The sequence below is a fragment of the Bipolaris sorokiniana genome, assembly GCF_000338995.1.
Source record: "Bipolaris sorokiniana ND90Pr unplaced genomic scaffold COCSAscaffold_5, whole genome shotgun sequence".
NCBI classification, from domain to species: Eukaryota; Fungi; Ascomycota; class Dothideomycetes; order Pleosporales; family Pleosporaceae; genus Bipolaris; species Bipolaris sorokiniana.
Genome location: NW_006911899.1, coordinates 1,224,717 through 1,251,821, shown reverse-complemented (window position 1 = coordinate 1,251,821; position 27,105 = coordinate 1,224,717). Strand labels below are relative to the sequence as shown.

At 49.9% G+C, this 27,105-nt stretch overlaps 10 protein-coding genes across 10 annotated transcripts; 3 read left to right on the top strand and 7 right to left on the bottom strand.

The window, feature by feature from the left end:
- Nucleotides 1-1,082: 1,082 nt before the first annotated feature.
- COCSADRAFT_140041 (uncharacterized protein) lies at nucleotides 1,083-2,126 on the bottom strand. The gene is made up of 2 exons (XM_007700609.1): nucleotides 1,691-2,126; nucleotides 1,083-1,608 (listed from the first exon to the last, which is right to left on the bottom strand). The coding sequence occupies exons 1-2, from the start codon at nucleotides 1,952-1,954 to the stop codon at nucleotides 1,327-1,329; spliced, it is 546 nt and encodes a 181-aa protein (XP_007698799.1). The 5' UTR covers nucleotides 1,955-2,126; the 3' UTR covers nucleotides 1,083-1,326.
- Nucleotides 2,127-2,812: 686 nt separating this feature from the next.
- Nucleotides 2,813-5,204, bottom strand: COCSADRAFT_170206 (uncharacterized protein; the record flags this gene model as incomplete). Its single annotated transcript, XM_007700608.1, has 6 exons — nucleotides 2,813-3,692; nucleotides 3,754-3,889; nucleotides 3,947-4,534; nucleotides 4,590-4,775; nucleotides 4,855-4,953; nucleotides 5,009-5,204. 6 exons carry the CDS (start codon nucleotides 5,202-5,204, stop codon nucleotides 2,813-2,815), a joined length of 2,085 nt encoding a protein of 694 aa, XP_007698798.1.
- A 340-nt stretch (nucleotides 5,205-5,544) lies between these two features.
- Nucleotides 5,545-6,722, bottom strand: COCSADRAFT_355061 (uncharacterized protein; the record flags this gene model as incomplete). Its single annotated transcript, XM_007700607.1, has 2 exons — nucleotides 5,545-6,374; nucleotides 6,433-6,722. 2 exons carry the CDS (start codon nucleotides 6,720-6,722, stop codon nucleotides 5,561-5,563), a joined length of 1,104 nt encoding a protein of 367 aa, XP_007698797.1. The 3' UTR covers nucleotides 5,545-5,560.
- A 710-nt stretch (nucleotides 6,723-7,432) lies between these two features.
- Nucleotides 7,433-9,661, bottom strand: COCSADRAFT_114857 (uncharacterized protein). Its single transcript, XM_007700606.1, has 5 exons — nucleotides 9,256-9,661; nucleotides 8,917-9,203; nucleotides 8,430-8,856; nucleotides 8,054-8,379; nucleotides 7,433-8,003 (listed from the first exon to the last, which is right to left on the bottom strand). Exons 1-5 carry the CDS (start codon nucleotides 9,380-9,382, stop codon nucleotides 7,521-7,523), a joined length of 1,650 nt encoding a protein of 549 aa, XP_007698796.1. The 5' UTR covers nucleotides 9,383-9,661; the 3' UTR covers nucleotides 7,433-7,520.
- Nucleotides 9,662-12,255: 2,594 nt separating this feature from the next.
- On the top strand, nucleotides 12,256-14,062 carry COCSADRAFT_159355 (uncharacterized protein; the record flags this gene model as incomplete). The annotated part of the gene is made up of 3 exons (XM_007700605.1): nucleotides 12,256-12,299; nucleotides 12,355-13,996; nucleotides 14,051-14,062. The coding sequence occupies 3 exons, from the start codon at nucleotides 12,256-12,258 to the stop codon at nucleotides 14,060-14,062; spliced, it is 1,698 nt and encodes a 565-aa protein (XP_007698795.1).
- Nucleotides 14,063-14,428: 366 nt separating this feature from the next.
- Nucleotides 14,429-15,380, bottom strand: COCSADRAFT_25340 (uncharacterized protein; the record flags this gene model as incomplete). The annotated part of the gene is made up of 2 exons (XM_007700073.1): nucleotides 14,429-14,704; nucleotides 14,784-15,380. 2 exons carry the CDS (start codon nucleotides 15,378-15,380, stop codon nucleotides 14,429-14,431), a joined length of 873 nt encoding a protein of 290 aa, XP_007698263.1.
- A 144-nt stretch (nucleotides 15,381-15,524) lies between these two features.
- COCSADRAFT_114850 (uncharacterized protein) lies at nucleotides 15,525-18,049 on the bottom strand. The gene is made up of 5 exons (XM_007700604.1): nucleotides 17,595-18,049; nucleotides 17,518-17,544; nucleotides 17,061-17,444; nucleotides 16,886-17,013; nucleotides 15,525-16,836 (listed from the first exon to the last, which is right to left on the bottom strand). The coding sequence occupies exons 1-5, from the start codon at nucleotides 17,672-17,674 to the stop codon at nucleotides 15,914-15,916; spliced, it is 1,542 nt and encodes a 513-aa protein (XP_007698794.1). The 5' UTR covers nucleotides 17,675-18,049; the 3' UTR covers nucleotides 15,525-15,913.
- A 379-nt stretch (nucleotides 18,050-18,428) lies between these two features.
- On the top strand, nucleotides 18,429-20,445 carry COCSADRAFT_35763 (uncharacterized protein). The gene is made up of 2 exons (XM_007700205.1): nucleotides 18,429-18,913; nucleotides 19,335-20,445. The coding sequence occupies exons 1-2, from the start codon at nucleotides 18,451-18,453 to the stop codon at nucleotides 20,339-20,341; spliced, it is 1,470 nt and encodes a 489-aa protein (XP_007698395.1). The 5' UTR covers nucleotides 18,429-18,450; the 3' UTR covers nucleotides 20,342-20,445.
- Nucleotides 20,432-22,181, bottom strand: COCSADRAFT_35762 (uncharacterized protein). Its single transcript, XM_007700204.1, has one exon. It carries the CDS (start codon nucleotides 22,151-22,153, stop codon nucleotides 20,645-20,647), a length of 1,509 nt encoding a protein of 502 aa, XP_007698394.1. The 5' UTR covers nucleotides 22,154-22,181; the 3' UTR covers nucleotides 20,432-20,644.
- Nucleotides 22,182-22,655: 474 nt separating this feature from the next.
- COCSADRAFT_35761 (uncharacterized protein) lies at nucleotides 22,656-26,826 on the top strand. The gene is made up of 5 exons (XM_007700203.1): nucleotides 22,656-22,893; nucleotides 22,944-23,241; nucleotides 23,291-25,722; nucleotides 25,772-25,989; nucleotides 26,039-26,826. The coding sequence occupies exons 1-5, from the start codon at nucleotides 22,767-22,769 to the stop codon at nucleotides 26,513-26,515; spliced, it is 3,552 nt and encodes a 1,183-aa protein (XP_007698393.1). The 5' UTR covers nucleotides 22,656-22,766; the 3' UTR covers nucleotides 26,516-26,826.
- Nucleotides 26,827-27,105: the final 279 nt, after the last annotated feature.

The window sequence follows — 27,105 nt, the reverse complement described above, 5'->3', positions numbered from 1 at the left end:
TTAGAAGAGGATAGGGCACTACCTACTATCGGACAAATGCTAATGGTCGCAGACTTGCCCTGCCTAAAGTAATGTCGGTTCATTTGCATAGTGAGGCGTAGTGAGCAAGGCTGGGCGGATTTGCCCGGAGGTTGTGCATAAGCGGCGTTAGTACCAGGTTGATTGGAAGGCTCATGAATGCGAAGAGATGCATGGACATATGTGATTAGTGAGTTTTGGAATGCAGATATACTATTATCGCGCGACTCTTGCTTCCTGTGTGGTTTAGTGAGACGAAATGGAAGTACTTCCGGTAACATACCTACAGGCTGATGATCTATGTTGTGCATCATCGTCACGTCTTCAAGTTCTTTGCTTTGTTAAATTCTTGCAGAAGGAGCTCGCCCCTTGATGAACGTTCATTTCCCCTGCGTCTTCTTCACATGCGCGTACGGCAGTTCAAGCACTACAGCCACTATACACCTCTTTGTATTGCATCTACATATACACTTTCATCCAACGACCGAATGCCCTCTGCCAGTCTCTAGTTTCCTCACATAAGACTATCTCAAAAGCCATGGCATCAAGTGATCTGAAGTGCATATGAATAGCATGGCATAATGTACGTGGGGACTGTGTGACTAACAGTCGACTGTTTTCTTTCCAACTCATCAACCTCGCAATACCACGAGAGTCACGAGGAGGGAAGGCATTAGCACAACAAATGCACTGCAATAGTAGAGACTCATGATAATGATGGTAATATTGGAAAATAGTGAGCCACAGTATCCTGGCGGCATAACCTACACAGATAGGAACAGCCACAAAATAGATGCAGCGCAGAAGATCAAGGCAGTGAGTGCTGGTGACGTTGATGATTGAAGGACTGACTTCTGCAAGCCGACTTTGAACCCGAAAAAGTGGAAAAGTGAAAGAGACAGAAAGATGGTATGATCATCTTTGGGTGTACTTGATGGGTGGAGGGTTTGTTACTCGATTTGTTTGTTGGTAGTATCACCTCGAGGGTTGAACACAGATTTGAGTTGACGGTGCACGAAACAAGGGCTGAAACCCATCTATAAATGTATGTTCATTGCTAACGTCTGAAAAAAGGTAACCCACAAGGAAACAGCAACTGGAAGGAAAATCTGGGTATCGCATACTGAAAAAAGGCCACCATTACAAAACCAGTTTCGAGAATGCCAACTCTATTTCGCAGCGTATATAATATTTTCATACTAGGTGCTGGATTGCACATTAATCGCCACAAGGTTAACCTTCCTTAAGTAAACATCTAGTCAGTTATGAAGGTTTCGAGAGCGTATCTTACTGTTGACTTCTTCTTCCTCAGTAGCCTCTCCTCATCCTTAACCAAACCAGCAACGCGCAGACAATCATGACAACAGCAGTTAGGAACATAAATACGGTATCGGCTTTAGCTTCCTTGCAATGGCCCTCATATACAGCTATCGCCTTTGAGAGGTTTTTACCATATTTGTAGTTATTCCAGCAGAATCCGGAACCGTGGCAACCGCCATTAAACCACTCGTTTTCAGCCATCTTTTTCAAGTTGCCGGGATCTTCGGCGCTCAGTTCGCAGTCTACGCCTGCCAGCTTAACAACATAGAGCTTTTGGGATAGTCAGTAAGGATTTTCTCGCATATTCGATGAAAAGAGCGGTAATGTTGAATTAGGAGATGCGAATACTTACAACACCACCAGCAAGGTTCAGGAGCGCAACGACGCCGTCGATGACAAGCCCAACCATGCCACCCAGAAAGTCGAACCATGTTGCAGCCAACCCTATGAATGCAGCTACAAAGGACAGTCCGCCGACAAATGCACCATAGCCCAAGCCGGCAGGAAGACTGCCCCAGTGATGGCCGCGGATGAGCGTTACGCTGAGGCCGAGTACGATGATGCCAAAGAGCGCTTGTACACCGCGCAGCGCGACATTGAGAATCGAAGACACCATTTTTACTTTGAGTTATGTCCTAATATTCGAATTGGAGGATGTAAGGGGGTACTCGGCGAATATGTGTCGCTGTAGTTGTCGTTCGATGACGGGCGAGGCGGAAAAATTTATCCACAACCACAGTCTTTGCAAAGAAATTCACGAAGACAAAACTTCAAAGATGATGATGGAGAGCCACAAGAGAATTTGGATATCAAAGGCACAATCTTCACCTCAAGTATCCTAAATATCCTCGTGATGGGCTATGCTACTTGCGGCCCCCCGTTTAAGGCGGCCCACCGCAAGGCTGTAACGTGTGGCAGATGTGCAATTTTCTCTCCGCTACTGTGCAACTGGCCAGGAAAACACGGCGCTTGAGTCACACAATACCGCCTCATAAACCGCTTATCGCACTGTATTTAGTGGATATAGTGTGAGACGGCAATGTGGAGGGCTGGTTGCCTGGCATGGATCACAAAGGAATACCCACATTTAACCGCTTTGAGCACGTAACCGCTTGGGCAAATCGAGCCAGGGAAACAATTGCTACTCTGTGCAATGATATGATTGGGCTTGCTAGGGTACGCAGTGGAAAAAGAACAATAAGGCTGGCTGCTCTTCACCGGTTCAGTACTAAATTTAGTTCAATAGGACAGGCAATGTGACGTATTGTAGTGTTGCATAGAGCGAAGCGCTGTTTTTTTATTCGTCTCGTATACGGATCCCATGAACAAAGTATGCCTTCACTGACTTGTACCAAAAGAACGAAAAATCGAAATTCCCACCACCGCCTAATGCGTCTTTGTCGTCAGAGCAGCTGCTACGTTTGTCTCAAGATCGACCGATACAGCATGTCTTGCCTAATAACCAATGCCGATTTCAGGCCGCCAATATGCTTGCTGCTGCCAGCACAGCCTTTATGGTCCTGCCCAAGTACTCATTTGCTAGGGTGAAATTACCCACAGAAACGGCCTCCGTAATTCCAGGAAAAGTAACGGGCCTGTATCCTGTATCTATTCCTGGTGCAAATAAAAGGTGCTGATAAAATGGCCTTCCAGGAAGTCCGCCTTGGTTGATGAATTCCCGCGAAAAATCGCGAGCTTTGCGATTCAGTTCCTTGATTAGGCGTACATCGTTTGAGACCACAGCCGCGTCACGAATAGCATTGAACAATCGTGCTGCTTCTTCAAATGCCGTAATGGTATCTTCAAGCTGCTCGACTATTACTGCCGCCGTTCCATTTGTAGATGATACAAGCTTGCGGAGATCTTCAAGCCACGCCTGCATCTCTATACCATAGTTGGCCGGCTCAAGCGGCACAACATCGTCGTTTACCAGATGAAACAGCATCAAGGTCAGAAACTGACCAATCGCCTTATGCATTGCGAATCCTGGATCAGCGAACTTAGTCATCCAGTAATAGCTATCAAAGTTGGAGTGTGTGTGATAAATTGGATCCAGGGGTGCTCGTGTAGTGCCGATGTCCATGGCAGACATGCCCCCGCGATGTACAAACGCTGTGTAGTCGCTTTGTGCACCTAGAAGATCAATTTCACCAGAAATTTCTTCCCAGACATCGTAGATTGTACGATTTTCGCCGTGGGGCCATATGACCTTCTGCGCAGTTGAGGTTATGAGGGAGTGGAGGTCGGGAGAAGCATTGAAGTCGGGGATGGTGCCAGAGACTCCAACGTCGATGTTTAGGTAAGATACAGCGGACGCTTTGAGCCAGGGAGTGTATTCCTCAACCCATTCGGTGCTAAAATATGTTATTTCTGAAGTTCTGAAAACAGCTTTGTGATTCAAGAAACATAACTTACCTTCCCACCAACCCATACTCCTCAGCGTCCCAACTACAAAGAACAATCGTTCGTTTCGGCCTCCACCCGGTCTCCAAGAGCTCACCAATCGCCCTCGCCAACTCAATCAAAATCGCTGAACCAGAATGCGGATCCGCTAGTTCCTCATCAGCCAACTCTCCAGAACCAACATCAATAACTCGCTCAAACTCACCAGCACCCCCAACCATCCAAGCATCATGATGATTCCCCACAACAACAACCTCACCCCCCTCCGTCCCATTCACAACACCAACCGCGTTATGAATCCACTCAATACCCCCTTTCATCTCATTCCTCATCTCAAGCACCGCATCAGACGGCCCACTATAATACCCACCACCACCCTCATCAACTCCCCACCCCTCCAACCCCTCCAACAAACCCCTCGCCTCTCCCCACGACAAAGGCAAACTCGGTATCCCTGGCAAACTCTCCATCCCCCTCCTCTCCACACCCTCCTTCGAAGCATACCCCAGCGTCGTCGGATCCCCAGGATACTTGCTCAGATCCAACACGCTACCGCGCTGTATACTCCACGGGTTACGCGCTGGTCCTGCAGGATACGGTGCGTAGGTTGGTGGCGCCATTTCTTTGTCATCGGATGGATCGGTGAAGAGGAGGAGGCCGGTGAGTCCGAAGGATTGAGCGTTGCGGAGTTTGGTGCCGCGGAAGGGGCCGCCGTGTTTGGCTAGGCCGATTTTACCGGCGAGGGAGATGTTGAGTGTGATGAGATGCTCGAGATCTTGGGTTGTGGCGCGGCCTGGTGGGTTGGATTAGCTGGTGTTGATTTGGGGTTTGATGTGGGGTGGGTGTACCAATGTAGATGTACGGCGCTGATACGTTTCCTGAAGCAGAGTAGCCGTGGAATGCGGGGATGCGGTTTGGAGAGTTGGTTGTAGGGTCTTCTTCGAGGATGGGTTCTTCGAGAGTGAGGTTGTAAGTGGTTCCGTTGGAGTATTTGAGTGTGAGGGATTGGTGGATGGGGTAGTTTAGGTAGACGTCTTTGGGCTTGTGGTCAGTGGCTAGACATGTCTGTTTGCCTTTTTCTACGGTATAGGATGAAGTGGTAAGAAGACATACAATAGCTATCGAGTCTAGTGTCAAAACCATACTCGGTCCATTTCGAAGCTGTCCATTCTGGTACTGTGCTGCTTTCTCCTGCGAGATTCCGCTTGTGTGCTGCAATGTATGAGTATACTCACACTCTATTTTGGGCAGGCAGTGTAAGAATTACAATAGTAGCTTGACCAAGATGCTATCGATGTGTTATCGAAAGACGAAACCAGAATCTGTTCCTGTGGGGTCAGAATTGGTGGGAAGATAGGGGCCGTATCGCGATGGTATAGATGGCGGTTGTGGTGCCGAAAGTGGTGTTTTTTGTCACATCCTTGGGTGATTCTCGATAACAGTAGGGCTAGGATGAAGTACATGATATTGGGGATTGAAGCTGCGTGCATCAATGGGATTTGAGAAGGAAGAAGGGCTTGTTAGTTACTTGAATGACAGAGTGGCACATATGCCCAATTAATTATTAGTCTGGGTAGTTCAACGAACCATCCTAGCTACTTTAATTTGTATAAATATCAATAATGTGGGGTCATAAGAGGGGCTGCATGTGTATGAGATATGATGTCATGCAAAGCGACTTCTCATTGCAAGCAACAGGTGGGTTCCAGTTGGTCACTTTTATGGATCACATTTCGGAACCAAATATTGCATCAATTCAATCTACATCTCACAACCAATCATAAAACACTACTCTCCACACAGCTCGACGGCCCAACAGCTACGCAACGACCTCAACCATAGCCACCTCAACAGCATCCTTCGCACCACCCTCAACCACAACCGGCTTTCTCAACGCCGCATAAACATCCCCCTCATCCTCCTCCATTCCTCCTAGCAATAACGACCTCGGCGCAGCCGCCTGCTCAGCCGGCGACCCCAAAAACGCCAAAAACTTCTCATCATGCCACTGGCGCGAAGTAACATACCTCCCCTCACTATCCTGAAACATAGTCTCGTCCTCAGCCCGCAGAAAGTACGCAACAGAATACCTATGCTCACGATAGTCGTATGGCACAACGCGGTGGATACAAGATTGGAACGTATGGCCGCTGGCGAAACGTAGGGAGTCGCCTACATTGATGATAGCTTGGCCTTGCCTGGGCTCTACGAAGCCGAATTCCTTGGTCCCTGGTGGTCGGATTTGGAGACCCCATTGCTCAGTGAAGAGGACAGTGAGGGAGCTTATGTCTGTGTGCTTTTGGTGACCGACGTTGCCGTCTTTGGAGGGGTTGGATGGGATGTAGTGCATCATTGATAGAGTGCTGGTCGAAGGACGGTGGTTACGGTGCAAGTTTTCGAAGCGGGACGAGCCTGTAAGGCCGAAAGCCGTGGAAAGAGCGGCCAAGATGACTTTTCCGATGATGTTGTTGCCAGAAATGGCGTTCTCGAGGGTCTTTAGGTCGGCACTGTTTCTAATGTTGCGTGGGATGTGAGGGGATTCGCGTTGGATCTCGTCGCGAGAGACTTTGACCATTTCGTAGCCGTCGCGTGTGTCTTCGAGGACGCCGTTACGGGAACCGATGGGCTCGTAACTGGTATCTTTTAGTGAATGTGGTGAGGTATAGGGAGGGGTCTTGTTCATGGACTTACCCGAGATGAGGGGAGATAAGTCCATACTCGTTTTTCACTTCAATAGGAGCTTCGAAGAACCTGTGCATGAGCTTCAAAAGCTCCTGGTGGTCATCAAGGAATCGGCGTCCGTCAACGTTGTTTAGGTCCAAGTAGAAGAATCCTTCGTCTTTGCAGCATTGAAGAAGCTTCCCGAGTTCTGCAGGCTCCTGAGATAGGAGTGCAGAGAAGTCGATAGTTTCCATAGGGTAAACTGGGACTTGCTTCCCATTCCACTCGACCTTGCGAAGGATGTCGTTTGATGAAGCCATGGTTTTGTTAAGTCTCAGAGGAACTGCTGTGATAATTTTACTGATAGTTTTCTTTTGACAAAAGCTGTCACATACAATAGTCTATAACTTGTTTCCTTGCATGAGGGCACGAATTTATATTGAAATTGACTCCATACTGCAAAGACATGGTGGAGAATCTTGTACTCAGGGACTCCTTGATTAAGCCTTCGTACGATGAAACTCGGCATGTCGTTTCTTTAGACATATCAATTAGACCTAGATTAAGCCATGCCACTCTTGCTTCTTAGTCTACACGACAGAGTTGTATACCCGGCATACCTTGCAGCTATCAAATATGCGATGCAGCCAGCACAGATTCCTCATGCATTCCAACTGGTACGCGTATGTTTAAATTTCTTGGCTGATGACTCGGATCGCCATTGAATTGATCAAGATGTTTTTGACCCCGCGCCATAATGTGGTTCCCTTACTTCACGCCATCGTGTGGAGCCAAATCGAGTGGCTGTCTCCTGCATATCATTTATCCGTCGTATGGGTAAAGAAGATTGGCACTCTGTTATGAGAAATCACAGCATACACTATACAGAATCGGTAGCTGGGAAGTAACTGCCGTTGCTGAGGTCGGAATTTGTGGGGCCTCCACAGTGGGGAGGCCAATGCGTGGGACGACTTACTACCGGCATAACATATACGCATTCTCATGACTTGGACAACGGACCATTTGAAAGACTCATTGGTACTCGAATTGAAATACGTAAGAAATTTGGTCTACATAGAATATTTTATTACAGACACTTCCCACCATGTGCAGGGTGTTTACAGCTTCATGCCCAGGACCTTGTGTACCCTCAAAGCTTGCCTGATGCTCAAGTCAAGCATAATCTCCTCACTACCACCTGGGATAGCATATGCCCTAACGTCCCTGTATAGCCTTTCGACCTTGGCGCCCTGTCCGCCTCTGCTATAACTCAAGCCACCAAAGATTTGACTTGCTTCCCTAGCACAGAACTCGAATGTTGTTGTGCTCTGGGCCTTCAAGCTGGCGATAGCACCTCCAAGCTTGAGCATAGCCTCCATATCGTCCATCTTCTCGCACTGGTAGATGAGATTCTCCATCCAGTTGTAGCTGGCCTCGATCTGGCGAGCCATGTGCGCGAGCTTGAGACGGATGACGGGGTGGTCAATGAGGCGCTTGCCGAAGGTCTTGCGCTTGTGTGCATACTTCATGCTCTCTTCGTAACATACACGAGAGAAGCGGAGACATTGGATGATGATGCCAATACGCTCGTGGTTAAAGTTCTAGATGATGATTAGTGGGCATCTCAAGGCGATTTAGATGATTGACTTACCGTCATGACGACCTTGAAACCCTGGTTTTCCTTTCCAATGAGGTTCTCAACAGGAACCTTGACATCTTCAAAGGTAATGTAGGTGGTACCACTGCTCCATACACCCTGGCAGTCCATCTTACGGGTTGAAACGCCGCCTGCGCTGCGCTCAATCAGAAGGACCGAAATGCCGTTCATGCCCTCGCCGCCAGTACGAACAGCGGTGGTGAAGTAGTCGGACCAGATGCCGTTTGTGATCCATTTCTTCTCACCGTTGACAATGTAATGCTTGCCATCCTCAGAGAGCTTGGCTTCACAGGTCAGGTTCGCGACATCACTGCCGGCATCTGTTGAAATGTCAGTTTCAACTTTCCAGATACAAAAGGTGAGGACTTACCTGGCTCGGTGATTGCCAAACATATCCTCTTCTTTCCGCTAAGCAGATCGGGACCAATACGCTGGACAAGCTCTTTCTTGCCAAACTTGAACAGAGGCGGTCCGCCAATTCCGTATCCACCAATCAAGCCCCAGACGAGACCACCACTGCCCGTCCTCGATATTTCATCGGTGATGATCATCTCATGGAAGTGATCCCACTTCTCTGGCGGTACACTCTTGACCCTCAGGTCGGTATATTGTGTAGGGTACTTGACGCCAAGCATACCAGCGAGGTATCCTCGTGCGCCCATTTCGAGGAAGATCTCATCTGGGACCTTCTTTGCTTCATCCCACTCTGTGACATATGGCATAAGCTTCTCCTCAACCCAGTCGCGGACTTCTGCGCGTAGGGCGGCGTGTGTCTCGTTGTAGTAGGGAGAGTGGTACTGGTCTTTGCGTTAGTCGAGGCTCATGGGAGTCATTGAAAGGCGCGTTCGTGAACATACAGTTTGGTACCACGAAGGGTCCGCATATGGGACGAGGTCGCCATAGGAATCGAAAGGCTCCGGCTCCTCCGCAGCTTGAGTTGGCTGAGGTGCTACGACGCCAGGATTCGCCTCTGGCTTGACGATTTCCTTCATCTCCGGAGCAGCGGCCGCGGGAGGAGCTGGAGGAGCAGCCTTGGTGTCGAGTGATCCGACTTGCAGCTGCTTCTGGTACTTCTTAAGAATGCTCTCGTTGTGATATTTCCAGAACTGCTTTGAAGCATCCTTGCCAGCTACTCGCTGGAGGACTTGGAATCATTAGCTTGGATCGCGGAATTCGCAAGATAGGGCTCAGCGTACTCTTTTTGCCGCCAGGGTGGTCATCCTGGAACTTGGTAAGATCGTAGACATCCTCGTCTACAATGATCCATAGGTCGTTCGCAGTCTTGTGTGACGCGACATCGGCGGTAGAGAAGCGCTTCGCCATTTTTCTCTAGATTCAGAATACAAAAGGGGAGGAAGGCGAAGAGATGAAAAGCAAAACAATGAAGGAAGAACGATCACAAGACGACGATGGAGACACCTCTAGGCTTATAAGAGGATTAGCATGGTTTCGCGCTACTTTCACATGCTCGCAATTACTCCACGCCAAGGAATCCGGGGAAACAGGCCATCAGCTGAAGACCGACCGTGAATAGCGCGTTTGGAGTACTGCGACCGCTCTCGTGTGATCTTGTGCGTGGATTTACGGGCGTTGCCATTGGTGGAGCTGAGCCATGAGCGGCTGACTTGCTGGTTGAGGGCAGACGTCATTCACCAAGATACCGAGGTATGCCGGATTGGGAAGGCTCACGTGGGGCGGCTCAATTGTTGTTCCATGCAGGACATGGGTCCGCAGCGCCGAGGGCATCACATGTCAGGACAATGGTGACGTTCAGGTGCTGATGGTCCGATGCTCCCTAACAGAACGCGTCGCGGCTGTGTATGTGTGCACACGTTGTAGCCATGCCATTTCGACGATTGCTTGGGCGTGAGGTCTCCGCATCAATTTCCGCCCTAGTCTGGTGACCGTATCTCTCATCGAACTGAAATAGCCGGACACCAAACCACCATCAAAAGTGGTAAAATACTAATAAGGAATTAGCCCTTTCCCTTGTCTGAGGTGTCCGGCTATTTCAGTTCCGCGAAGCGTGATTAGCATTTGTAACCAGCCATATCCGACAGACGGGTGTACTATGGATCCAAATTCGCAATACTCCGATTGCCAACAGTAGCAATATCTTCACACGGTTACATACCCACCTCCATTCTCAGCAGTCCACTATCGCTCTGCTGAGGACATGTCTGGCATTTCAAGGGCTTTTGTATAGATTGCGAAAATCATGTTCGCATACGCATCGACGCAGTTGTGTATATTGTTGTGGAGGAAGATAGCTCCCGGCAACGGTGGTCTAGGTGATCTCTGTATCGGCCCACTGGTCTCTTGAAAGAGAGGAATACAGATATATATGCTATGAGCGTGGGCGCTGGACTAACTTACCTGAGCCAAATAAACAACGTCAAAGGTACTCGATGAACACTATTCAGATATGCGATAGTTGCGCAATGGTATATAGGTTTTCCGCAAATTAAACGATAATGTCAAGTGGGGGTTAGTCCCTGGTAGTTTTAGGCTGATAGTGCGGAACATACAAATATCAATATGAGCTATGATAACTTATGATATATCTTTAATTGACAGACATACTACGACGGGTAGTTTTAAATTTGGAAGCATCGCGTGGTAAAATAATTTATCAAGTCGGAAATGCTAACACAAATTTCACAAAATGATGTTTGTAATGATAGTGCTGTCGTATGGGTCATCTTTGTGCCCGGGACGCCTGATCCCGTTCACTGCGTACCTGAGGCCCGATTGTAGCTCAGTTGACGGTCAGGTATTGCAAAAGATGCACCCGGCAAGAAACGAAGTATTTAGTCGTATGGATGCACGAAGTGTTTGATATAGGTCAGCCATCCAGTTTTCCTTCTATCAGGCTTCAGAGTAATCAAGCTCCCTGTTTTAATTCGATTAGTCTAAACCCTCCTATAAACTTAACTATAATTGACTTACAATGTACTTGGGCTCCGTCTTTACATCGGCCATCCTCTGGTCTATAGTTATTCAGAGTTTCCTTTCCAGTCAGTGTTGCTTTGTCGAGGAGACACTGGAACTGGATAGCCTGGTAGTGCCACAGCCTTTGCAAGGCCTAAGAAGGAATAAATTCAGATCGGCCGAGGCCGTAAATCACTACAATGATAAGGAAATATCATCTTAACACGAAGAAGCAATGATCATCTACCACACACGGATGAAGATAGGAGATAACAGAGGGAAATAATTCACATACAGACACCAACTACACTAGTCTAAACAGTATTCAAACTGGGTCAGCACACACATGTTGTGCACCGAGTACCTACGCAGATAGAGGTGATGAACGCTCCATGACAGTAGCTTCACTAATTGCGCGAAATATTCGAATTGTAGAACGAACTTATCCCACGCAACGTCGATAGATTTGTGCTTACAGGAAATACTTGACGTATATCAGGGCTATAATATGCGTAACAATCCAGTTAAACTGGCTAGGTGAACTCGTATCGATATCTAGACTCTCGGTACAGCATATAGATTAGCTACATCAGATGAGTCTAGCTTCGATTGGTGTTAACGCGTTAACATACAGAGATATCTTTCAAGTTTACCTGCCAACAGAGGTTGTCTTGATTACTGCTAAAGTACTACTGAAGCTTAGACAGATCCATCCTGCCTACCGTCTTTGTACTTGTTGCCACGGTGAAGTCCAGTTAATTCTTGAATGTGAAATGCGGACGTAGAGAGAATTCTATATCGAATCCTTTTTACGTGTTAACTAAGCTTTGGCAGCACTTTGGCACTCGTACTTGGCACAATTCTTCTAATACGGAAGAACTTCTATGTCAAGTCACTTCCGTATGGACCGTGTGGACCGTATCGCGCGTATACTTTGGTTTCCCCTGAGGGGCGGAATCCGTGCACTCCGATTGGCGCGTCCGATTGATGACCCTAGCCTTATTCGGCAACACCCGAATTTGGAGGTCCATGTTGTCAACAAACATTGAATTTCTCCTTCTGCCCTTTTTATGCCATTGGCTCTCCACACCGCCTCCTTGGCTGTAATGCATGCTCTGTGACGAAGCGCAATTGCTCTTTTCTTTCTCTTTTATATATTTTGAAGTTTGCATTAACTCCTTTGCCCTCGTCGAGGTTTGCAAGCGCCGTCTCTTACCTGAGCGCCCCTGAAACCACACACCGCCACCGTCACCCGCACAACAATCATGTCAATGCGAGTGACGCGATCCCAGGCGGGCAAGACCCCAGTGTAAGTCGATGTGTGAATGCACAAATAAAGTTGACTGCTGACATACACGGCACAGAAAGCCCGAACGTCCCGGTTTTGTTGAGACTCCAGGGCGCAAAAGGTCACAACGGCGCAAATCAGCCGTGGCCGACGCAGATACATATGAATCGACGCCAGAACCTGAGGAAGCCTTCGCAAAGTCCTTGTCATCCACCGACAGCACCATGCCCCTCAAAACAGGCCACACTAATGGCCATGCCAACGGGAATGGAATTTCCAATGGGCACGCCAACGGAAATGGAACTACCAATGGACACGTCAACGGACACGCAAATGGACACAGCAGGCAGGAACAGGTCGAATTAGACTTCGCGTTCGAGGCTGAAAAGTTCTTTCCCCCCAAGGACCCTTCTGGTCTGCACGAATTCGGAGGTGCAATTGGAATGGGCAGTATGATGATCTGTTTTCCTGCGCTCATGTACTACATGTGGATCGGGGCTGCTTTCTACGACGGCAAGTTCCCTACGCGTACCCAGAGCCAGAGCTGGTCAGACTTCTTTGGTCACATGTGGTACCTTGTCAAGACGGAAGCCTACCCCAACAACAAGGCATGGCAAATCTACTGGTACTTCGGACTGATGCAAATGACCTTTTACATGTTCATGCCGGGTGTCTACCGCAAGGGCAAGGCGCTTCCTCATCTGGGCGGAAAGCAACTGGACTACTACTGCTCAGCAATGTGGTCCTTCTACTCTAGCATTGTCATCATGCTGGCTCTACACTTTGGCGGCTACTTCAAGCTTTACACCTTGATTGACGAGTTTGGCCACATCATGAGCGTTGCCATCATCTCTGGCTTCCTCTGCTCGACCATCGCATATGTCTCTGCTCGCGTCCGCGGCGCAACCGTCCGTATGACTGACAACTTCATTGTCGACTTCTTCCTCGGTTCTGAGCTCAACCCCCGTCTCTTCGGCATCTTGGACTTTAAGATGTTCCTCGAAGTCCGCATCCCGTGGTTCATCCTCTTCTTCCTTTCCCTCGGCACGTGCTTGAAGCAGTATGAGCAATATGGCTACGTTTCCATCGAAGCCATCTTTCTCCTATTCGCACACTACCTCTATGCTGGCGCCTGCGCAAAGGGCGAGCACCTCATCATCACAACCTGGGACATGTACTATGAGAAGCTTGGCTTCATGCTCATCTTCTGGAACATGGCTGGCGTGCCTTTGTCGTACTGCCACTGCACTCTCTACATCGCCTACCACCACCCCTCCGAGTACGGCCTCCCGACCTGGTTTACCGCTCTTCTGACTCTTGCCTACCTCTACGCTTATTATATCTGGGACACGACCAACTCGCAAAAGAACCAGTTCCGCCAGGAAGAGCGTGGTGTCGTTGAGGAGCGCACCACTTTCCCCTACTTCAAATACGGCCGCATCGAGAACCCCAAGACTATCCAAACTGCCCACGGAAACAAGATTCTGGCTGATGGCTGGTACGGAAAGGCACGCAAGATCCACTACACTTGCGATTTCTTCTTTGCTGTCAGCTGGGGTCTCATTACCGGTTTCAGCAGCCCGTTCCCCTGGTTTTACTCTGTCTTCTTTGGCGGCATGATTATCCACCGCGCAATGAGGGATATCGAGAAGTGCAGGGAGAAGTATGGCGAGGCATGGAAGGAGTATGAGAGGCAGGTGCCTTATCTTTTCATCCCAGTAAGTCGATATGATCTTTGATACAAGTCTCACTCACTAACCTTTTTGTTTTAGTACGTCTTTTAAGTACGCGACTAATCGGTATATCCGATACTCAATCTGTCTGTCTATATACAGTTTCTGGCTTGCGCCTCAGCTTACTCGGAGTTAATTGTGTACATGATTTTGATCCATGCCATGTTGGGCGGACTTCGTGTGTACTATATTGGATGGTTGTTTTATCTCTAATGGTAAGGGTTTTGTGTATAAAAGACACTAGACGAGCATACGTATTGTAAATGGTTGTAATGGAGGTAGTAATGCATATATGAAGTATATCACCGATAATGTTATCTGTTCACTCGCACTGGATCTTTGGCATGGCAAGACGAATAGAAAGAGACAAAATATTAATGGTAACATATATGGTAGAAGGCTTACGAGCAAAGACAATTATCCCCTGCGTCTCGTGCTTGGGCTCTTGCCAGCCGCGCGACCGGTGGACACGGAGCGCGTTGCCTCCTTCTTGCCCCCGGCTACAATGGGCTTCTCGAGTTTCTTGGACTGTGTCTTCTTGGATGCAGGCGCATTCCAGTAGTACATGACCTGGAGGAAGAGGATAACATTAAGACAGAAGCCAGCAATGAAGCCGTAGAGGATAAGCGGATCGTCGACTTCCTGGATAGTGGTGAAGATGCGAGAGAGGGAGCCGAGGAGGTAGTTGATAACCTGTATCACACACCACATTAGTTCGAATCCAAAGAAAAGAGGTCATCCGTATACAAAGAATGGAGAAAATGAAACTCACAGCGAAAGCACTCAACTGTCCCGTACCACCCTCACTCCAAACCGTCAAAATCTGCGGCACCTTACTCGCAACCCCGAGCACACCCGCACTCGCCTGCAATATGGCCAGCCTCTCCTCGCCCACAAGATCCTCATTAAACAGCGCTGCCCCCGCCGCCATCAGCCCGCCCACCCATGCCGCAATCCCCAGCCCCTTGCCACTATACTTGAGCACCAAACTCGCAATCGCGATATTCTGCACCAGAATCAACGCCGTCTCCCCAAACGTACTAAACGGGAACCCATGCCGCACATTATACGCGAGTGAAATAAGGTACGAGCTAGACTCCAGTAAGTATGAGAGAAAAGAGAGGCCTTCGGCGGACTGCGAGTTGAGCAGTTTGAGGAGCTGCGGGATCTTGACTATGGAGGAGGCGCCAATGATGCCGATGCCGAGGCCCTTGGAGATGGCGAGTTTGACGCATTCGGTGGCAGTCAAGTCGACATTGTAGATGAGGGTTTGGTAGCAGGTTGGGCCGAGGAGGGAGACGCCTATGTCCGCAATGGGTTGGGGGAGGGCGCGGGTTAGGGGCTGGAGAGTGGACTGGAGGGCTTCCATGGTGGAGCGCGGTTTGGGAATCGTGAGGTTATGTGATATATATATATATGTGTGTGTATGCGCCCAGTGGAAAGGGGGGTGGTAGAGGGGTCTCGTGGGTTGGCGGGAAGGACACTTTTCGGATGCCGATGTGAGTAGAACAGGGTCCAACAAAAGTGTCTTGTTCAAAGGATCCACTGACGCAACGCTTGGCGTTCGCGTGCAGGGGGTCCGACCATCGCCTACGCGATCTATTCCAAAAAACATCAAGTAAAGATTACACATAAATCGGATTGCACTTTTATGCTACAAATTTTCATGGCGCCATTTCCTCTAGGGAAATTGAATTCCTGTCATGATGATCCCCGTTCCACACAACTCCTTGTTCCCAATCAAGACGCGATACATGCGCCTCGTCCTAACCGTAGCACCTCTTCATATGCTCATCGGCACACCAACTTCTGCCGAGAGAAGAGAATGCGGATATTTGGGAAATTCAATTCCCTCCGCCAATACATTGTCGCTCATACACAATCGTGTACCTCGGCCCCTCTTCATATTTGCTGGGGCATGCTTATAGCATGTGGTGGAGGCACGGGCGCAACATCCCTTCGATCAGACAGGTCTCCCGTTTGAGACATCATGGGCTGTTGATTCTGTATACTAGCATTGTGCGGAGGAGGAGGAGGTGGTGGTGTAGGAACAGGCGAGATACCAGCAGGTGGATGGTATCCTGTATCCGTGAGTCTACCAGATACCGGGTTATAGACGCCGGTCCTAGATTGAAGCTCGTAGTTTTCATCCTCTTCCGAAGACGAGTAATCATAAGTGTCCATCTGGCGTTGGCGTGCGACGTCCGCGGCGAAAGGATTAGTGGAGGGCAGTTGATTGGTGTACCTATTGACCTTGGAGGATATGCCGGATGTCATGGTTTCGGTCCGGTAATTACTCGATGCGCCCGTGTCACTTCGGTTTACGCCGTACTGAGATCCCGATTCCTGCCGTCTTCGCTGAGAATTATGAATTTGTTGGCGGAAAACATTGCCTCCAACATCACCGTCTGGAGGAACCACAGTTGTGGCAGAATACCCTGATGCTTCCCCACGCTCTTCGTCTACAGGCTTGTTGATGTCTCTTAACGTTTGCACATCGTCTTCCATCATTGGTGCGTGCGGTGGTGCGCGTGATGCTTTGCCCCAGGCACGAATGGGATATGCGCGTCCCTTGCGCCAGGTCTCGGAAACAGGAGGGAAGTATTGTCGGTACGAGCCCCATGCTACGAGTATGCCAAGTAGGGCGCCTGAAATGACGTCGAAGGGGTGGTGACGGGCATCCATGATACGCGTTCCCGTAATGAGCGCAGCGCCGAGTGCGGGGACCATGACGATGAACGATCTCCAAACCTCACCCTTGGCGTCCAAAACGTGAAGTTTTCCGGCAAGGTAAATGGAGAGGTAGAACAGGCCGGCAAAGGAAACTGGGAAATGTCAGTAAAATTGCCATACAAGAGAGGTCAGATGCCGTACCGCTGCTATGTCCGGAGGGAAAGCTCTTGAACCCATCCTGCAGAATATAATTGTCCTTTTGGGTGCAAATGTCAATGGTCTGAAGGGCGTAACGCTCCGTGTTAATCTTGGCTTGGTCTATAAGACACCTGTCGGCTGTCAGTCAACGCTTCTAATGCGCCAGAGACCAACTAACCGGCTAATGAGGTCCGGCCGCGGCTTTCCGATAGCATTCTTCAAAGCTCCAGTGATTGTAAAGGCAGCGCCGATACTCAGGCCCAGCCCAAGTATACCGCAGTTCAGCTCCCACAACCTGTCCTTGAACCTGTATCTTCCCGAAAGCCGCTTGAGACCGGTGCGATTGGCAGGCATGGCGGCCTGGTGCGAGAACAGGCCGTCGATGACCATGGTATATATGCCAATGATGACGGCGGGGGCGAGGACGACATAGACACATAGCCATATGACGGGCACGCGCTCTTTCGTGGCGAAGGGGTAGTGGAGGGTGTAGTTGTCGAGCGAGAAGGGCTGGTGGAAGGGGGGGATTTTGTCGACAATGGCAAAGGTAAGCATCAAAACGCTGTGAGGTTGATTAGCCTTGCTATTGAGCCGGGAAGGAAGGAGGTCGTGTGCGGCGGAAGGGGCGGCCCTACATGATTATGAGATAATCACCGATATACCTGCTCTGGTCAGCATTCAATACGCCTGGATGGTTTCCGGCTTCACGCACGAGAAAATGACTTTCTTGGAGAGCCGCTTCTTGGAGAAGGGCAGGCGCTCAGGGAGCTGCTTGGACGTCCAGTCGTCCATGGCGCACTACAGAGCCCGGGCGGCCGTTGAGATGCGACAGTGCTTGGTCGTTTCCAGCCGCAGCCGCAATCGTGAGGCCCTGTTTGTGAGTATACACCACGCTGGTGGGCGGTGAGAGGCGCGATCAAAGGCTAAGGGGGGAGACTTCGGAGGCTCGCTGACGAGGTGAGCCCAAACATGCGGCCCTCGCAGAGAGGCGCGTGGGAAGAGAAAAGAGGGGAATGGGGGCAAGGCAGTGTGCGGGAAGATAGTATAAAACAACGGAAGAGATGGAAACAGAGTCGTATTTGCCCTTGACTAGCACCGCCCCAAGAAGCTCAAAGGAGCACGTCTAAGAGAACAACCACGCCCTCCCTGTGTGCTTGCAGGGTGGCTGAGAAGCTGACGCGCTCCCATCGCTTGGCTCTCCACAGCCTGGCCGCTAGCCGCCTCGAGATCAGCGTTTGGTTGAATGAAGCGACTTTGGTTGCCGGCCGGAGCTTTTTGGGTATATTTAGTCGTGCCTCAGTGCGCTTGGGGTTAGGGAAGATGCATGCAGCAGCTGCTTCTGGCCCAGCCTGTCTGCTATACGCCCAGCATGACAGCCGTGGTGGGCTCGCTGGCCGCTCCCATCCTTATGCATACATGGTCGTGATAATAGGCGTAGGCGACTGCATGTGCCCCGTCTTGCTTGCATCCATCGCCCCAACTTAGCGCGCGTTGGCGATCGACTTATTTCGTCGCCGCCTCAGGGTCCGACTCTCTACTCGTACATCAATTCCTGCCTCGCCGCCGCCATGTTCTCCAGGTTCGCCAACGACAAGCAGCCGGCCCCCAAGGCTGCCGAGGTCGCAATCGCCAAAATCTCAAACATCTCGGCAACCCAGCTGTCCCGGTTCGAGCGACTCCCAAAGATTCAGCGTTATGCCATCCTCGGCGCCGCCTCGGTCGGCGGCCTGTCACTTCTATGGGCATTGACTTCCTCATCAAAGCCTGCAAAACGATTGCCTATCCCCTCTCCCCGACGCTCCTTGCTGCCCGACATCTCGCCTGAGGATGTTGCCGAACTACCCTACCATCCCGCTGCCTTACCAGGTGCCCGGGACGTGGATTCGCCCTTTGGATCTATCCGTGTCTACGAATTCGGCCCCAGGGATGGTGAAAAAGTTCTCCTAATCCACGGGATTTCGACTCCAAGTATCGCCCTGACCGATCTTGCGCACAAGTTGGTGGGCAGGGGACGACGTGTCATGCTCTTTGGTGGGTCCTTCTCTTGTTGTCATCGTCATCACTAGTCTTTGGACCATCCATCTTCGTGCATCGTCAATCCGACATGACAAGGTAACCTCGTGTAGGCGCGACCCAGCGCATGCATTTGTTCCCAGAACTCTTTTGGTCGCATAATGTATGGACAATACCCCGCGCCTACGCTGGATCGTCCTTTGCGCATGTGCTTTGCCTGTTTAGGCAAGGGTCCCGCCAGCCCTACCAAACGGTGAAGCACGTGCGCCGCACGTCCGATCATGCATCAGATCTGCACAACGGCTTCAAGTCATAGGTTAAGGAGATATTGGGTGCTTGAGGCAGAATGTTCTTGGAAACTGTATTCGATGCCCTTAGATCCTGGCTTTTGTTTTTTTGTTTCTGTCACATAACACAACAAGGCTAACCAATGGACCAGACCTCTTTGGCCGTGGATACTCGGATGGTCCCTCGCCTGAGACTACCAACTATGATGCCACTCTCTACACGACCCAAATCATGCTTGCCCTTCAGTCATCATCACTGCATTGGTCGAACTTCACCATAGTCGGCTACTCGTTGGGTGGTGCCATTGCTGTTGACTTCACATCCTACTTCCCGCACCTGGTCAAGGGCCTTGTACTCGTCGCCCCAGGTGGTTTGATCCGCAAGTCTCACGCCTCAATTTCAAGCAAGATGCTATACAATAGCTCATGGATGCCCGAATGGATGGTCCGCAGGCTAGTCGCAAGTAAACTCTGGACCGGCGCCAAAACCGTCGAGACTGATCCCGAAGCCATTGAAAACGCCGAGACCACAACCACAACCACAACCACCAGAAGTGAGGGCGACAAAACCTACGTCTCAAGCAACCAAATGCTCCTGCCCGGAAACCCACATAGCACCGTCTCATCTGTCGTAGACTGGCAGATCAAAAACCACAAGGGCTTCATCCCAGCATTCATCTCTACCATCCGCCACGCCCCCGTCTTCAACCAGCACGACCGCTGGAACGTCATCCGCGAGAATATCGAATCCCGTGCCGGCCCCCTACGAGAAGTCTGGCTCGTCCTCGGCGAAACAGACCCCATCATCATCGCCGACGAGATAACCGAGGACGCGCGTGCCGCACTGGGCGAAGAAAACGTCCGCGTCAAGGTTCTCGACGGTGTCGGCCACGAAGTCGCCATCGAGCGCGCTGACGACATTGTCCGCATCGTACGACGTATCGACGGCAAAGCCGAAGTTCGCGAAGTCAGGGAAGTAAGGGAAGAGGAGAAGCCGGAGCGCTACGAAAAGCCTGAGAGGTCTGAGAAGCCTGAAAAGGCAGAGAAGACAGAGAAGGCAGAGAAGAGCGAGAAGAGCGAGAAGAGCGAGAAGAAGGAGAAGAAGAGCTCGAGTCGGAGGAAGCATGGGGGGTCGCATGCTAGCTCTAGCACGAAGTAAGGGGGTATATATTACTGTGCGTCCTGGTGGTGCCTTGAAATACAATCACCTGAAGAATCTAAATAAGTATATAAAAGATGAGAAATAAACATGTATAACGCGTCATGACATTCGATTGAGAAGTTAGAATGGCGTCATAAAAGACGACCTCTAAGGCATTCATTCCACTGCATATGGCAATAAAATCTTCCTTCCTACATGCAGCATCCAAATGCGTATAATACAGTAAAGATTGGAGAGATATGACCCTTAATAGAGCAGCCAAGCAAAAAGGCCTGGCATTCAAGAGTCCATCATGAAAGCTCACGCCTTCGGCCTCCCCTCAACAATAGCGAACTGCCTGCGTTCCTCCTCCAACTCTCCAGCCTCATAATACAAATCCTCCTCATCAATATCCGCATACCCAAACACACTCCTATAAAGCCGCTCACCCAACCCCTTCTTCTGCGCCATAGCCAACACCATGACAATGGGAAGGTGCCAGATACTCGCCCAGAATAAGCCTCTTGCTGTCCCCTTGTTTCCCTCTGCCTTCCAAAACTGCCAGGCCTTGAGCACCATCCAGCCATTGACTGCGCTGCTGGTTACTACGTAGCTCCAGTCGGTAACACCGCTGTACGACAAGCCTATGCAGATTGGAAACATGAGAACGGCGTATCTGAGCGCAACGCGCCCGTTCATCGCGGGGTTAACCCAGGCCAACATGCGATACCCCGCGTTGCGGTACTCGTCGCGGATAGACCAGCTCAGCGCGTTGAAGTGGGGAAACTGCCAGGCGTACAGGAGTGTGGCGCAGAGCCAGCCGCCAGCGGAGCCCTCGCCAAACAGCAGTTCCTGCCATGTACCGTCGTGAGCGTACTGGTTCGCTGCCGCTGTCCAGCCCATTAACGGGGGGATTCCTCCGACCACGGCGCCCACCCATGTGTTGAGCACGTGCATGCGCTTCATAGGCGTGTAGACGCCGGCGTAGAGGACGATGTTTGCAGCGCCGAGAAAAGCCGTGGTAGGATTGACGCCGTAATATAGCGCGCCGGTACCGAAGACGCCGCAGGCAATGGCGAACGCAATAGCCCCGCGTGGGCTGATGAGTTTCCGGACGAGCGGCCGGTTGCGCGTACGGCTCATTTTGGCGTCGTGTTCGGGCTCCATGAGCATGTTCAAGGCATTTGCGGAGGCTGAGCAGAGCGCTGTGCCCGATGTGAGGAAGAAGAGTGTGAGGGTTGAGAGCGAGGGTGTGGCGGTTGCGGCGGGGGCAAGCAGCCCGGGGACGGGGTATAAGGAGTATGCGGCGGTAGCAGTGAGGACGACGAGGAAGGAGAGGCGGGGTTTCGATAGTGAGAGGTAGGTGGTTAAGAGGCGCTTTAGGGATTGATTCGGAAGACTCGAGGATATGTTTGCCAGTTTCGACGAGGCATCGTGGGGTATGGGATAGGCAGTCTCCGAGTCTTCCATTGCCTGTTCTTTTGCCTTTTTCCGCCGTCTATGTGGGAGGACTTCTTCTGCTGTGACTGCGGCATGTTCCTTGTTCGATTGCTGCCCATTTCCCGATCGTATTGAAACAATTGAACTCTGCAATTGATGTTTCGATGTCCAAAATGAATCCTTTAATAACGGATTTGCTTGGAAATAGCCTTTGGTGAAGGTGTTGGTGTCTTTCCCGGCAGTCACAGCGCTCGCTCTATACGACGAAATCGACGAGAATGCCTGCCGCGACTGTAGCGGCGCTTTGGCGAGCCTCCACCAGCATCGCAGGCATACTGAGTTTGTATCCCGCACTGCAATTGGCCGGGGCAGTATTGGTCGGAAGCTCATGGCGGCATGGGGGTTTGAGTTCCAGCAGACGGCCGGTTTGGAGGTGATGATGAACTTTTGGAAGGCACATGGACGCAATGCCAAGGCCCCGCGGCACCAGCCACTCAGCCATCGCCCATTAACATTAGTTACTACAACACTTACTGACCATCTCACTGCAAGCCACAGCCACAGCCACCAGTCAGGAATTAGTATACCGATCGATAGAGACTATTAGACAAGAAGTCGCCGCTTTTTACTATGTATAGACGCCGTGGCTATGATACTATCATATCCAAACCCGGAAGCTTGTTCTCGATAACTGGCTTATAAAACCACGGGATCAGATCGTGTCACAACATGGCGATTGATAGCAGTGTCTGCGGCTGTGTTTTGCACGTCGCATAATTTCAATCTAGGCTGAATGCAACTATATATCTTGCAGAGCCATCTTCTGGGTTCTGTCGACCAATTGATGCGTGTCAGCCTGCAGCACACCCACCACTTCGAGTTTCGGCCCCCAGGACCACTGTGAGGAGGCTGTGTAAGCCACAGAGCCATCACCTATGGCTTTCAGGACATAATCCTTTTCCTCACGGTCGCTGAACCGTCGTTCACATCTTCACCCACTCAAATGGCCGAAGCCATTGGCATTGTTGCGTCGGCCATCACCATCGGCGCGAGTGCAGCTCAACTCTCGCTTGCCCTATTCGATGTAGCACACACAATCAAGAACGCCCCCAAGCAGATTGCGGATATTGGTAGGTATTTCAGCCTTACGTGTATGGGACGGCTTTCTGAACAGCAACAGCGGAGGAATTCTCCTTGGTTTCCGAGAGTCTGCAGACACTCGCAGATATCATTCGCGCCAATCGGGACTTGTGCAAGCCAGCGCTTTTTAGAAATACCCATACCATAATTTCACGGTACAAACAAGTCGATGCCGAGATCAAGAAGTTGATAGACACGCCCCGGAAACTGGCAGGACTCCAGTGGTACATCAACAAACCCAAAGCAAAGGGGCTTTTGAAAAAGGTTGAAGGCATCAAAACCGCCCTCATTTTGGAACTGAACATTATACGCCTTGCGAGAGAAGAATTCACTCGCCCGTATGTCTCGTCATTTCGTCGCATGTTAGAAATTCACTAATCGATGTAGTCATACTGAAACTGATCCCAGTATTTCAGTTGGACTTCCAACAAATTTCAATCGGTTTCGAAAAGTGGTGGAGAGTGCCGTTCAGGCCAACCGCAAAGTGGTAGAGAACGCGCAACAGGACGACAAGGATTCTGGTACCGGAAAACGAAAATACACTAATGCAGAATTAGATATATGGAAAGAGGGCTCTTTTGACACTGCAACATGGCTGTATCATCTAGTCTTCAGTCCCGACATACCCTACTCATCTGAAGCAGATGCGGAGACGTGTGAGGATCACCAGGCATCTGTTGCTGATGAATCTCTTTCCTCTGAAGAGGATTCAACCTCTCATATACAAGACGAGGCTTCGGATGAGAAGTCTTTGATTGTTTGGAATAAGCAAACTGAACCTAGCTTGGTTGTAGACAGGCTTCTATCCTCCTGGACTACGCTATCATCCGATCAGATTACTCATAGTGCGGCTAACCAAGATGACGATGAATGGAGAGAAGATCTTTTGAGGAACATTGAAGAGGTGAAAAAGGAAGATGAGTTATCTTTCGATCAGTGGGAACTACAGAACGAGCCTGTGAAATCAGACGACGAAGACTTCAAGAGTATTGATGATGACTCCTTGAGCGGCATCACTATGCCAACATACAATTTTCACAGTAACACCAGGAATCACCGCAGCCGTAGTGTACCTAAACCGGATGATGACGATGATGATGATTCATGGTCCTTCAAACCTGGGAAGTCGCCGGTACGTCGCGATGTACGGTCAGATCAGCCCATTATTCACATTTACACAACTGCCCGCGCAAGACCAAAGCGGTCATCTGATGAGCACCGGGTTAGGTGGAAAGAAGACATGTCACCTATTGAGCGCTCGCGCTCACGCTCGCGTTCGCGCCCTCCTCCTCACCACCAAAGGCAGTTGAGATACAAAAAAGCTTCATATACTGATAACGAAAGCATTACATCCAGAGTCCATAATCTCAACAAAGACCGGACTACTTCTACCAAGGGTAAACCTACAAGTAGTTTCTCCAACACAACCACATCCAGCTACAATCCATTTGATCCGAAATCCACTCCATCGCACGACCACTTTGAACAAGTGCCATCATGGCAGGAACCGGTCTCAGCATTTCAACAAGGGCCATCAAATCCCTTCAACCATTCTGTTGACCCTCGGGCTTATCGGTCCTCTGCCGCACCTCCCCATTATGTCTCTCCTCCGCCTCCTCCACAACCACCGCCAAGTCAATACCATCCGAATACATCATTTAAAGATACTCATACTTCTCCTCCTCCTCCTCCTGCTCGTGCCTATCCAGAGAAGCAGTCGAATGAAGCTGAAACAGCGGCGAAAGAGAAGGCCATCGTGATCGCGATAGAGAAATTGCTGGAGAAACGAGGACAGGACAATCAGTTGGATCCAAACGAGCCACGTTTCCTGAAACTGATGGAACTATTGACTGCACAGCAAGAGCGTGAAGCACAGAATGAACGCGAGCGAGCCAATGCAGCCATCGAAGCTCAAATGAAACTGATGCAAGCAATGCACGACAAAGACAACGAACGATTGAAGCAACTCGAAAGCATTGTTGAAGACAAAAGGGGTATAGAGGTGGCATTGCAAACTATTTGGAAGAAAGAAGCCGAGAAAATGGTTCAAGAAGCGAGAGATTCCGCCATAAAAGAGATGGTTGAGAGGCAAGCATTAGTAGCCAAAACAAGAGATGCAGAGAGACAAACACAAAAAGAGAATGAAGTAAGGGCAGCTAAAGAAAGAGAAAGACTTGAACGCAATCACCAAAAAGAGATCAAGCGTTATCAAGATTTGCTGCGAGGGTTTCAAGAGCAGCAGTTGAAGGTAGAGCAGGACGCTCAACAACCGATACGTCGAACTCGAATTGCTGAAGGCAATCGTAGTGTTGATGTCATGGAGTATTCAACTGACAGGCGGAATCCTTTTCTCTCATCTTCATCACATCTGAGAAGCCTGCAGCATGGATTTGCTCAGTTTGGGACAAACCTCAAGCCTCCAAGCGCCCAGCCCCAGCGTCCACGGCACTCACGCCACAATAGTTTTCGCAGCTCTACTTCGTCTATACAGTCTTCACATGCATCAATAGGAACCGGGAATATGTCTAATGCGACCGAGTCCTCCCAGCAGCTGGTCATCTTCCCAGCAGAGGCTGATCGAGCATCACGACAGATAGCAAAGCTCCAGACATCGCTTGCTGCGCATGGCATTGACTCTACCTTTGAGGACCCGGAAGAAGACCCTGGCAATCAGTTAATACCCTATAACTACGATGAATCGGGCGACCAATTGGTGCGAAGTACTATCTTCTGGGAAGCGGCAATGATTAGCTTGGGGAGCGAGCTTTTATTGACCATGAAACAAGCTGGGTGGAGACCGGCATACACGCGAACTTCTGGTAGGAGACCTTTGCAGTGTTTCAATCTCATTGTGCTAACTCCACTCAGAAAAAGGTCAGACACACTTTCTCGGAAGTCAACCCGTGCATGCCTACTTTTTCAGTCCAGACTACAAGCCTCAATTTTCCCCATCTTCAAAATCATCTTCCAAGGAGACTATTATCATACAAAAGTCTCTTGTGGAGGAATACGCACTGATTGAGTTGGGCTTCGAATTTGAAGCCAATAACTCGGGAGTCTACGTCTTGGACGGAAGGCTTACTTATGTGAGTAAACTCGGGTGTTGTCGATGGAAGCGGGTCTAATATGATATAGAAAGACATTGAGAGCCTTGTAGAGAGATCATTTCTGATGAGAGAGAACAACTATCGACGACGACATCGGCAGCTCCAATGGCACTACGACAAAGGAACCAAGAAAGCATCGTCACCCCGGACTGATAGACCGTATACGCCATCAGTATCCTCGACAGCATCGATTTACTCGGGAGACGGCGGTCATACATCTTGCCCTGACAGCGACACAGACACTGAAGGCAAGCAAAGCTCTAGAGCTACCACATTCGCTCGCTATGACCATAGTGATGACGATGGCGATCACGCGTCTACGCGGAGTAGAAGCAGCAGAGGTGGGAGCCCGGTCAAGTCGCCCTCGATTGTTTCCTGGGAGTCAAAGTCAACCAATCCCTTTCGTAAACACATGATTCAGGCCAAGGAAGTTAATGATACTGTTAAGCCCCAGTCTCCGAGTGTGAGTATTTGGGATGGTCCGGTGCCTGAGTCACTTGTGTAGCGTTCTGGTCAGCAGAGCTCACGAAGATGCAAGCAAACAAACTCTAGAGAATAGATAGGCAGGGTAATGTGAGAGAAGATCTGGCAATCGCGAACAATCCTGGATATTTAATCTTCTTTGTGGGCCCTGTATCTACATCGAGATAGTTTCTATTTGTCGCGCATCTAAATACCGCTTACCAAGCGCCTTTGATTGCATTTTCTCTATTGCCACGTCACTCTGTAGTGAGAGTAGCCTGTGGGCACATGTTATATCATCCAAGCTATTCTCTCTTATAGTGAGCAGTGGTTCAATACAAGTATTACCTGAGTCACCGTTGCTGGAAGTTATCTTCTTCTAGGTTGTTGTGTTGCGAACTTTTTCTAGCTGTTTGAGATTTGTTCATAACATTATTAAATGTCTCGCTAGCTTGATAAAACTACACTATCTTTTCTCATGGTATATCAATTTATGTGTAAAATTTAAGTACTTTACCATTTAAAATAATCATGTTTTGAATATGATGTAGTGAAGGCAACTAAGTGGAAACATCTCCTTTATGTTGATGAGAACTGTTTTTATTCTAGTATCTCGGTCCATAGAGAAGAGAG